The sequence below is a fragment of the Haliotis rufescens genome, unplaced genomic scaffold (genome assembly GCF_023055435.1).
Source record: "Haliotis rufescens isolate VD_foot unplaced genomic scaffold, xgHalRufe1.0.p SCAF_16, whole genome shotgun sequence".
Lineage (NCBI taxonomy): Eukaryota > Metazoa > Mollusca > Gastropoda > Lepetellida > Haliotidae > Haliotis > Haliotis rufescens.
Genome location: NW_025963846.1, coordinates 33,727,482 through 33,740,683, shown reverse-complemented (window position 1 = coordinate 33,740,683; position 13,202 = coordinate 33,727,482). Strand labels below are relative to the sequence as shown.

The 13,202-nt window shown below is 38.5% G+C and overlaps 1 protein-coding gene across 1 annotated transcript; it reads right to left on the bottom strand.

Annotated features, from left to right (window-relative positions):
* Positions 1-200: 200 nt before the first annotated feature.
* Positions 201-11,418, bottom strand: LOC124133858 (prostaglandin reductase 1-like). Its single transcript, XM_046498443.2, has 9 exons — positions 11,187-11,418; positions 9,180-9,225; positions 8,886-8,936; positions 7,883-8,068; positions 6,990-7,107; positions 4,578-4,730; positions 3,346-3,451; positions 1,840-1,958; positions 201-1,392 (listed from the first exon to the last, which is right to left on the bottom strand). The coding sequence occupies exons 1-9, from the start codon at positions 11,290-11,292 to the stop codon at positions 1,282-1,284; spliced, it is 996 nt and encodes a 331-aa protein (XP_046354399.2). The 5' UTR covers positions 11,293-11,418; the 3' UTR covers positions 201-1,281.
* Between the last annotated feature and the right edge of the window lie 1,784 nt (positions 11,419-13,202).

Genomic DNA, 13,202 nt, shown 5'->3' with positions numbered 1-13,202 from the left:
GCGGGCTGCGGGTGAGCCCAGTGGTTTAAGCCGCTGTCACACAGAAGACCCAGGTTCGACTCCAGTCATGGGTACAACACGTGTATCCCATTCTTGGTGTCCCCAGGCGTGATATAGCTGGATTCTTGCTACAATCTGTGGGAAACATACCTGCTCACAACCAACTTGTTGAAGTGCTTAAACAAAACAAGAGAGTGGTATACTTGTTATCGATCTTTATTCAACACTTGGACGGACATGTTTATAGCCAGAATGGAAACAATGTACAAAGAAACGTCTTCGGTCTGGAAACATCCGTTTCCAGGACAATAACTGAGACGTTTAATGTCCACAGATTGGCAGTACTGGGTACCTATGATTCTTTATACAGACTGGTTTACTGGTAGTGTCTGAGCTGGGTTTGATACTGCTTTGAACAGTATTTCAGTTATGTCAGAGCGTGACACCTTCACGTGTGTTGGAGGCCCGAAGTGATACAGCTCTACGTCTCAGACAGGTGTGGTACTGAAAAACTAGAAACATAATCAGGGCGAATCGGGATTCGAACCCACATTTCTGGCATACCATAAGGGTTTCACATGAAGCAACTTTTCGAATGGCAAATTTGATGAAGTTTTGGCATAACTTGTAATTTTGTGGAATGCAAACAAAACGATCAGTCTATATAAAACCTCTGGACTTCAGAATAATAATGGCGTTATGTCACTTTTTTTTCAAGCAATTTACGACAAAAGAAGATTTTTTCCCTACCATCTCATATATAAACTACTGTGAAGAAGTTAATGAACACCAAATTTCTTAATATTACTCATTTGTCATGGCTTGGCCTGCCCATTTCGTTTGAGCAGTATATGTTATGGGACAGAGCGTATGGTATGTTGATGCTGAATGTTTTCCAAATGCCGCATATATACACAGGCATTCAGCTGGCTAGTACAATAATGCATCCATCCACACAAGCAGTGTTCACTTCACGAAACACTACATCTGCATGATATCAGCATAAGTAGGAATGTCACGATGGTGCAGTAGTGTTCAAACTGATTTCGAGCGGAATGAAATGCCAACACTCAGTTATCAAATGATTGGTCTAGGCTTATGTATATATGTCTCTTGAGTTACAAATCTCAATATATGCACCGCACACCTACATTATCACAATAATGGATTTAGCCACGGCGTCACTATAACGTAGTTTCACATTAAATGCAAATACTATGTATACATAAGCATGAATTGATGCGGAATGAAATGCCAACACTCAGTTATCAAATGGCTGGTCTAGGCTTTAACGATCATCTTCCCAATGTTGGCTCCTTTCAACAAAGACATGAAGATCTGGGGCATGTTCTCGAAACCATCTTTGACCGTCTCTCTGTACTTGATCTTGCCCTTGAATAGAATACAATGTAAATAAGTCATAACAGAAGGTGTGCTGCGTTGAAGGACCACGCTGTCCTGTTTACGAGAGACAATAGTGAATGACACGTAAAATAATATATTTCGTTGGATACTGCTAAAAAATACAGGTATTTTCTTCTGGAGAGAGAAAGAGCAGAGGAAGACCACAACGGCTGTGATGATTCTACATCGACTTAAACGACATGTAGAATCAGAGGAGGTCGAGGTAATGAACTTTCACTGTGGATGGACCTTCGAGACAACCGGATCTATATGAATGCACTTGTCTCGTAAAACATCTATTTAGAGACAAAAGGTGTTTGACTACAATATCTGTGAGGATTCTTCTGAATAATGGTTTATGTATTGTTCAGTGACTGGAGTTGTACTTTGAGTTTTCATTTTGTTGAATTGGTACTCCAGCTGTTAAGTACTCACTTCGTCTATCCATTTCTTCATGTCAGCTTTGCCCTCCGGATATTTTGCCCACCACCGCATCACTATGAAACCTTCCACTTTAAGTTGTTTGGATAAGATCGTCATGAACGGATCTGGAGCTGGAACAGACACAAAACACACATGGACGTACACACGAAAATAGGAGACGTGTTGGAAATACAGGTTTCATTCATCCTAAATCTTTTTACCTTCATTTACTTCATTTAGGCAGAAATATAACACATGCTTACATTTACTATTAGGTATACAGTAAACTACGGTTATAGCGAACTCAACTGGACCACTAATTATATTTCGTTATAACCGTAGTTCGTTGTAAGCATATATACAACATCTATACATCAAATGTCCAAAACCAAAATTTAAGTTCGTAATATCCGTCGGTTCGTTATAAGGGTGTTCGTTACAAACGTATCTTACTGTATTTAATATTTAACTAAAATCTGAAATGAGCTGTTTGTTCATGATCATTGGAGAGGTGTGATGAAGTAGTCACGATGTTTTCATGATTCAACCATCGTTAATACCATTGTTGTTGATGCACAGTAGCTGGGATTTTGGACACACGGTAGTCTAGATTATCACTTCTCTCAGGGCGAACTGACCAGCGGTCGTGTTAAAAAAAATTGTGGTCGTACGCTTGTTTTGGAGTAGGCAGTAAGGAAATTAATAATTAATACATAAATAAGTCGTTCAATGTAACACCAAATCCAGTCATTCAATGTTCTGAAATACGCAACGACATGTACATATAAAGCATACAAGTATTTCTATTAATAGGTAACACAACGTTAACGTTATTTTAAGGCCATCATCATTTGCTGAAGCCCGAGGCATGTCATTAACATTGGACATAGTCTCTGAAATCCTTTATTCCACAATACAATTCTCTCGTCTGAAATTAAAACTAATAAATTTCCTGATGCTGATTGTGAACTAGTGAGTGAATGAGTATGGTCTTACGTCGCTTTTAGCAATATTCCAGCAATATCACAGAGGGGGGACATCAGAAATGGGCTTCACACATTGTACCCCTGTCGGGAATCGAACCCGAGTCTTCTGCGTGACGAGCGAACGCTTTAACCACTAGGCTACCCGACCGCCTCTGATTGTGAAATAGGGGTGGCCAGAGCTGGCTAGACTTGCTTTCATAAAAATCTAGATTGGTTGTGTTTTCATAAAATAGATATATTCCACATTCTACATTGAACAGACTGGAGACTTTTGCAATCCATAACACCCTGGGAAATAGCGTTACCGTTATTATAGCAAAAACAGATTAAGAAGATGATCAAATCTCTAAAAGAACCCAATACATAAACAAAAACACATGGTGAGCAGTTGTTATTCACACAAAGAACACAACATAGGTCTGTGAGGCACTGGCCTAGAACACTTCATTAACAAGTATGGTGCATATTTGTTTCTAATAATTCATAGGTAAAATATATTTTATAGCTGGGTTGTCAGATATATTAAACTTACTGAGTCGTGGTTGTGTGGCATTGTAGATTGAGATACCACCACAAACAGAGATTCTACCGAACAGTTTCATGTGTTGGAGTGCTTTAGACGTGAAGTCTCCTCCCACCTGAAATAGTACATGATGATTTAGTTAGTACAACCGCGCCTGTACACTGTGCAATAGTACATGATGATTTAGTTAGTACAACCGCGCCTGTACACTGTGCAATAGTACATGATGATTTAGTTAGTACAACCGCGCCTGTACACTGTGCAATAGTACATGATGGTTGTAAGTCTAGTTAACCAGGGTCTTCTGCACACTTAATGAACAACCCATGACTTCTTCTGCACACTTAATGAACAACCCATGTCTTCTCCTGCACAAATCATGAACAACCCATGACTTTTCCTGCACAAATAATGAACAGTCCATGTCTTCTCCTGCCCTAATCATGAACAACCCATGTCTTCTCCTGCACAAATCATGAACAACCCATGTCTTCTCCTGCACAAATCATGAACAGCCTATTTTTTCTCCTGCACAAATAATGAACAGCCCATGTTTTCTCCTGCACAAATAATGAACAGCCCATGACTTCTCCTGCACAAATAATGAACAACCCATGTCTTCTCCTGCCTAATTAATGAATAGCCCAGGTCTTCTCCTGCACAATTAATAAACAACCCAGGTCTTCTTCTGCACAATTAATGAACAATCCCGGTCTCCAACTGTCTAATTAATGAACAGTCCATTTTGTCAATCCTAATTGTTGATCATCCATACATAGTTGCCTTCTTAATTATCAATTAACGAACGACTCTTGTCTCCTTTAACCTCAAAGTGTCAAACCCTGGACTTCCGTCCAGGAAACAATCCCTGACCCTCTTCTTCCAATCAAAGCCCAACCATGGTCTCCTACTGATCACTTACGCCCATTCCTGGTCTGCTAATAACAAATGACAAGTGACCAAACATGGTTTCTTCAAGTGCCCAACCGTGAACTCCTTCTTTCTAATAATGCCCAACCGTGGTCTCCTTGTATCCATTTAGTGCCCAACCCTAAATTCACCTACTGCCAAGTACATTCCCAATTCTGTTCGACACCAGGCTTAATTGTGGTCTTATCTAAATCATGCCTTGAGTATGCAGGGGAGAGCAGTACTGTTACTCCTTGTCAATCCCAGTAGCTGGGCAAACAAATACCTTCGTTGAGTACAGTATGTTGACAATGGGTGGGCGTTGTACGTACATTATCAAAGTAGCAGTCAATTCCATCAGGGGCCGCCTCTTTCAGGGACTTGCTGATGTCTGCTTCTTTGTAGTTGAACACGTGATCAAATCCAAGACTCTTTACCCAATCACATTTCTCCTTTGATCCAGCAAAGCCAATCACCTTGCACCCCTGTAAAATGGAGTAAAAAAATCTGAAAATGATTTTTCTGAAAAGTATGTATCTATATAAATCTGTCAGCACTTTGTGTTCTAATTCCCTTAGGAAAACATAAAATTAGAACATACACCTGAAAACAATATTTCTGTAAGTCAATATTGATATAAAAAAAACTTATTAATTTTTAATCTGGGAAAATTCAACTTTCTTCGACAAGAAATAGAGCTGGTCGACACGTATAGATACCTAGAGAACCTTACATAGAAACGCCGTCTAAACTTCGCAACAAAAGAAATTGCTGATGTTGGAATGAAATCACCATTTTTGTTTACGTAGACACAATTTATGGATGACAACTTCTTTAATACATTTACATTTAAGACATTTGATATATTTTGTTACTTTGGCGTGCCATCAATTCTAAATTATCCCACGCTTGCGTTTGGCAAGTACGTGGTGCCAATATAAATGTTTGGATGTGAAGTAAGGGAGTTTAATAATATTGATGTAATTGAGCGTGTTCGTCTGAAGATTTTAAAACTAGTTCCTGGCTAAGAATATTTAAAACGTCAACGCCAGACAATAATCTCTTTCGATTATTCACCGAAACAGATTCCACCGGGCGTAAAAGTCAAACGAGGTGAAAATTGTATGAATGGATCACTGAAAATCAGTGAAGACACCAGATGTTACTCAAACCCAATTCATGGCATATGGGAAATAATGCGTAGGAGTTACACTTGTGTAAGTTCATATTATCGTTCACGAAAAATAATAACTTCTTCATCGATATTTAATTTATTTATATAACAAAACACACCAAAATGAAGCATAACATAAACCCTCCTATAGACAACTCCATCCCTATATCCCCCACCCCACTTCGTGGCGGGGGATAATATTAATAATCACCATATTCGTCGTCATCATCCTCATCATGACATCGTGCGCAAGTATTGGATGGCTCTTGAAGTTTAATCCACTCATCCCTTGTTTAATCATGTAAAACATATTCTTTATACCTGTGGAGTACCTAACCAAATCGTCTAGCAACATTCATATAGTAAAACGTAGATTGCATCATATGAAGAAAGAATTGTCAAAGATTAATATTTACAGGCAGCGCATAGTAAAGTAAGTAGCTCTTCTAATGTCAAGACTCTAAAGTTATAAACACTTTCTCCATTGTTTGGAAGCTACGTAGTTCCTAGCATATTTATCGCAACCAAAACAATACTTTCGGAGCGGTAATCAATTAACAATGTACCTACTGAAACCGGCCGACGGAATTGGAGAACATTATTATAGTTAACTCCAACAAGGAGGAGACAAATTTCAGTTCATTTTGTTATATGGCAGAGTAATTTATTCTGAAACAATGGTGTAATTATATTACATAATTTCTGTTAAGCTTCTGTAGAAGTTCATAACATTGTGTTTTAACAATACTTAGTTGTATTGCTACAAATGTAATGGAACTTTCTAGAGGGCATTTATACTATATAAGTGGGGAAGTGCATAGCTCTCTCATCTCACATTACATAAAGAGCAACGGTTGGGTGAAGATCATATTTTCACAGGCATTATACTATATAAGCGGGAAAGTGCATAGCTCTCTCATCTCACATTACATCAAGACCAACGGTTGGGTGAAGATCATATTTTCACCCTGGATATCCATCCTAGACCTCTTTGGAAACTTGTTGCTGCTGCTTCAATATTATTATCTCCGACTTGATTATTATTACAACTGCTATTGTATTTTACTATGCCATTGTAATTGTACTACCATCTAATTTTGTACTGCCACTCTATCGTGTACTGCCAATGAAATAACTTTGCAGTATTTTTTATTGATTTGTAAACATAGTTATTTTTGTATAATACAATTGTTAATGGTATAATAATTCTTTGTTATTTGTTGGTTTCACATTGAATTCTTTGGCATATAAATTTCTGTCTTAACTTATTGTGTTAATTGGGAAGTTGACACGAAACAATTCCTAAATGTTCACATCTATGATATGTAAGAAAAAGACTTCAAAACGATTACTACTATACATGGCCCAACTTACCAGAAGACAGTAAATTGTTTTCAAAATTTAATGTATCAACCTATAGAAATCTACCAATGTTCGAAAGATACAACGTATTCAAAGGCATTGTCTAATGCCATCTTGTTGAACATTTATTAAATGAACTATATATTTGAACTCACACATTACCAATCTGAGTTAAAGGGTGTTGCTTGTTGCTGTGGTATGTTCTCACCTTGATCTTGGCGATCTGTCCGACAGCACTGCCCACTGCCCCCGCGGCACCGTTGACCAACACAGTCTCTCCAGCCTTAGGCTGACAGAGTTCCAGGAACCCGAAATAGGCTGTCATCCTGAAAGTGATGCAGTCACATAAATCAAAATGTCTAAATATAAATAATTGAATCGGCAAAAGTTATAAAAATCTATAAACATGCAATGATGACACCAACTATATATCATCGTCCTTAACATACATTTCCAACAACCCAGTGAGGATTCCGGAGTAAGGCTATGTTTGTTCATGATATAAATATAAATATATACTGGTTTTGTTGGTCCAGATTCCACCATTTACAGATTGCTGTGATATAACTCTAATACGTCTGCCTGTTCACTCATATTCATAGTGTGTCACACGCCTGATTCACTGACATTATACCTAATTAAATGGCATTACACCTAATTCCCCCACATCACACCTAATTAAATGACATTACACCTAATTCACTCACATCACTTCTAATTAAATGACATTACACCTAATTCACTCACATCACTCCTAATTAAATGACATTACACCTAACTCACTCACATCACTCCTAATTAACTGACATTAAACCCAATTCACTCACATCACTCCTAATTAAATGACATTAAATCTATTCACTCACATCACTCCTAATTAAATGACATTACACCTAACTCACTCACTTAACTCCTAATTAAATGACATTACACCTAACTCACTCACATCACTCCTAATTAAATGACATTACACCTAATTCACTCAGATCACTCCTAATTAACTGAATTCAATGACATAACATATAATTCTCCGACGTCAAACTGAATCCACTGACACGTCACGGACAAGACACCTAATTCCCTGTTGATGAGACCACCTACCCTGGCATGCCCAGGACACCAAGTGCGAGGGATGGCGCTAGTTTTCCAAGGTCTGGCACTTTCAGAAGAAGTAATGTTTCCATGGCTTTTAAATTTTTAGGGTCCACCAGTGTACGTGAACGCCACCCCGCATACATCTGGACCAGGCATCCTACAGGGTAGTCCTTGCTTTTACTCTCCGTCACCCTGGGAACAAGCGCAATAGAGTGAACTTAACCCATATCTGCATAATCTTATTATCATATATGAAAAAAGACACGTGTAATGTAACTTTAAAAAGACAGAGCTTGATGTGTAAATAAAACCAAACGAAATATATCCAAAATTTGACTGTATCAGATTGAAGACAGAGTCGACATGTGGAAGTAAACTCAATCTTCATTGAAACTTGAGCTGGATTTCTGTAAAACGTATATTAGTTTTATTGGACCATCTCCTAGCACTGTATATAAAAGCGGCAAAGGCCTTGCTGTACTCATCGCCAAAGGAAACGCAGATACCATATATGTTGGTTAATATATGAAACCTTAACTCATATTCAAGAGATATTAGATTGGTTCGATGTGCAAACAAACATATATGTTGTGTGAACCGATGCACATTAACGCATCATATGTGACGTCATAGATCCTTGACTCGAGATGCACATTTGTCTCCTGCATGATTGGCGTGTAAAGTTTGGAAATCACGTGCAGCATATCGTGATAAGAATAAAGTCACTTTGTGGTAACTATCGACTGATTGTTAGTTTTGTCAATAATTGGTACACATTGGAAACATTTCTTCTTAACGTACATACTTCTCTATATGTTTCTATGGTTCGCGTTTCTTTTGGCTGTGAGTATATAATCCCGTATCAAGTTATATGTATGTAACGATTTCAATGAATAGCTCTATTTACAAGCACACCAAAATGATATATCTATGTACAAATATCTACTATCTACAAAAGTCAAGAGTAATGTTTGAGAATCCGGTTTAAAAGATGTCACAAAGTCCTTACCGTGCTACCTGTTCGCCAATGATGACACTACCGACGGGGAAAACATGCGCCCTGAAATAGAAGTTTAACCCAAAAACAATGTCGGTCAAGTATAAAAGTATATATTCAGTTAAGCCATATGCAGTTCTACAGTCGGTTTGGGGTACAAGCACAAAGTTTATGTTTAACTGCATTGTTTTCCGCATAAACACAGGCTGTTACAGAGATCCAACCTAGAAGTTCGAGTCCCCAAATTCAATCCGAGAGTAGTTCACAAACTAAGCTTATAAATACCTAGTCCTATCTCGATCTTACCTCATGTATGGATCCACACTGAGATATACTGCATCACAGATGAATTCTGAAACATACATATATATATCATTTACATATAATTTTTAATGTGAAGTTACACACGATGTACGGCCTTTACATTGGACGAGAGGTCGATCACTTGACCGCGAAACTGAAGTTGATACCTGTATGAACAACACATTTCGACGTTCATACGTTTTTCACGAGACTGTATTCTTGAAATGACGTTAACGCCAACGGACTTCTTCCACATTCCTGGGGAAACCACTGGGAATTCCCTTGCACGAATACATTCCAAAGCGTTGTTTCTGAGCATTTAGACCTTTTAATTTTGAACTTTGAGTTTTAGAATAAGTCAGGCCTCAGGAATGTCCTCGCTTCGACCCATCATAGAGAACAAAACGAAGAGATTCACATCCAAAGTATTGCAAAATCGACTGGATCCGTATCAAAACTGACAGAAACTTTGTATCTATTTCACACATATTTACAATCCACTTTCAATGGTCGACCAATTGATCAGTGATGATAAACACCTGTAATCGCCACATGTTCATGAACAACTTCGGATGTCTCTCCCGTCACGTTCATCGTGTCAGCCATTTTGACGTCATGTACATCATGTAAATATATTATGACGCGCTGTCATTGTGACTGGCTTACTGGGGTGGTTCGTAACGGACGTTCTGATCTAATAACGAAATTATTTCATCTAATAATTATATTATTTTAATATATTTGTTGTTAACAAACTACAAAAGATTTCACTGTGAGCTTTCATACGCTCATATCTCCTCTCCTTTTGAGGAACTACTTCATTCCGCGATACATGTGGCTGTTGTATGGCTGTCAGTGCAAACAAGAAGTCACATGTACTTTACAACTTTGTGTATAGATCTACATCCTTCGAAGAAGAAAATAGTGACATAAAAAATATATGTCGCAAGCTCCGACGTTCATACAGTGTGGCCCTCGGTCTATGTTGGTTCATACTCCAATGAACTCACACAAAGTGGAAGTCATTTCTTAAATAAACGGTTAATATACTCACCGACAAAAGAAACGCGAATACCATATATGTTGGTTAATATAGGAAGAATTACTCCTTTTCAAGAGACATCAGATTGGTTCGATGAACAAACGAACATACTGTAATATTGTGTGAACCGACGCTCATGAAAGCATCACATGTGACGTCATAGATCCATGACTCGAGATGCACCATTTGTCTTGTGTAGGATTAGCGTGTAAAGTTTGGAAATCACGGGCTGCATATCGTGACAGGAATAAAGACACCCTGTGGTAACACTTGACTGATTGTTAGTTTTGTTATTTAGTGATACACACTGGAAACATCTCTTCTTAAGGTAATAACTTCTGTATATGATTGTATGGTTCGCCTTTCTTTTGGCGTTACGTATATATCTTATGCATCTACAGAAGGGTAAATTGAAGTATGAGCATTTGCGAAGAACCTGTGTCCACGAAGAGATGCTGATAAATACCCTTTGAAGGGATGCAATATGCAGCTGTACAGGGGTGACTATATATAATACACTTATAAACAAGATTATAGGTATATTCTCGGAGTAGTCCACATTTATAACGTAACAGCCATCCTTTCAGTCACATTCCAGCCCACGGAGTAATGAGGACACATTCCTATGTGATCAAGGTGCCAGAACGAATCCAAAAAAATATTCTTCTAATAATTATAAGTCAATGTGTCAAATAGAAGCGACAGATTTGACATGCAGTTTGCAAAATGACTCAGTCTGAAATATTAAGGCATTCTGTACATAGCTGAGGTGAATCACACTGAATGTAACACACACACACACACACACACACACACACACACACACACACACACACACACACACACACAAACGTGTGTTATTCAGTGTGTATTCTTCCCTTAATAAACTAACTAGTACTGTACAAGGCGTTGCAATATTAACAGTGTGGGTGGGAGATCTCAAGTCTATCACTACATTATATTCTCACCTCCATCTTTCAATGCAGGCAGGTCCTCTTCTTCAAGCTTGAAGTTGGAGTCCTTTGGCTCCCCATCAAACTTTGTTGCAAGGATCCACTTCTTTGCCTTAACCATTTTGACGTCAGCCTGCTTACCTGTGATAATTTACTAGAGGTCCCGCAGCTATATAGTTCCTCTCCAGAGGAATGACACAGCAGTAATATGCGTCCAAAGGTCGGGCGGGTGGAGTGTTATCAGCTAGGCAAACCTTCCCCGATCTGGATTGTTCGTGTGAGGCAGTGAGCACTTGCGTGAAAAATGTTCGCGTCATCCAAATTGATCCAATTTTGAACCCAAGGGACCCCAAATCAATAAGGTCATGTGGGAATGCGCATATGTGACTTTGCTTATTAGATTTGTTTACTTTGAAAACTCAATTATGAATACATGAATATTTGTTGTTTTTTCTAGAGGCATACGTCCTAGCTAGTTTTGACTTGTAAATGCGGGAAAGGGTTAGTAGTTGTCTGACATGCGTTGAGCGAGGGAGCGAATGGGCACCACACGGTGTCGGCCTTACTGTTATGCATTACGGGGTGTCAGTTGTACTGGTAGGAAAGAAACATTGCCCCAACTTACAGCTCATCTACAACGGAGCGATTGTGAAGGCAGGATAATAGTAAATAAATACATTCTAACTATAATCAGTTTTATTCTAAAATTGTGACTGTTATCCTTCCATTAATGCACACAACAATTAAAACAATTCTTTCGCAAATTTTAAACTGAAATGTATAAGTAAAGGCAATGAGTTTGGTTTATCGCTTTGAACAGTATTTCATTCATCTCAGGGCGTGCCGGTGGAGTAGGCTCAAATGACTCCCCTTAAATTTGACTACAGAGTCATATGGGCCTAGGCTCACATGACGCCCCTAGACAGGCTCAGGCTAACTCCCCAACGGGGCGCAAATGACTCCCCTTGTTGATAGAGAATACTTTGGACATTTACCACATTGGTGAAACACACGAGCTGAACTCTACTTATTTGCCTTAACTGTTGGTAAATGTAGGTCGGCAATAAGTCGTTTCCGTTATTCTTAAGCAGGACGTGGGCGGTCGGGTAGCCTAGTGGTTAAAGCGTTCGCTCGTCACGCTGAAGACCCGGGTTCGATTCCCGACACGGGTACAATGTGTGAAACCCATTTCTTGTGACCCCCGCCGTGATATTGCTGGAATATTGCTAAAAGCGGCGTAAAACCAAACTGACTCACTCACTTAAGCAGGACGGCATAATACACCAAGAGGATCTGTAAAATACATGTAATACTGGTAGTGTGGAAAACGTATATCACTTTTTGTTAATTTGTAAAGAATACGTTAATATAAGGCGACAATATATCCATGAAAAGTATTATGCCCATCCTGCACTAGATAATTTTAATACTTACATGTGTGACTATGAACAAACTATAATTAGAAATATTGCAATTATGTATTATGCCTTTGCTTATCGTGAATCTGTTTTAAATGATGTGGGCCATTAAATGTACCATGGGCCGTTGGCCCACACATGTACGAATAAATAAAGACAAAGCCGAGCCCGGGTATGGTGATGACATCAGGGAGAATTTGGGATTCGAAGCCAAGATATTCGCTTTCGAACTAACATTTGATGACCAGATGATAGAATTTACACGCAAGTTAAAATTTATTGGTGTCTGTATTGAACAAGGGCTATCATTGTCTTGTTACATTACACAAAGTAATATACCTGATATCTGACGAAAAACATCGCTGAACGAAGTAGGCGCGGGTGTCTGTGAAAACCATTGATGACACGTGGCGTTCGCGATCAGCATTAGATAAAATTAAAGAGAGAAATATACAATGAATATAATTGTGTAATAAAATATTTCATAGACTATATGTTCGTTAATTTAAGTATTCCATTCTATCACGAGTACATAGAGTGTCCCAGTTTTAATTACCTCCATCAATGTGTGGATTGTAATACAATGAATAGCGGCAATGTGCCGTTCTACTTA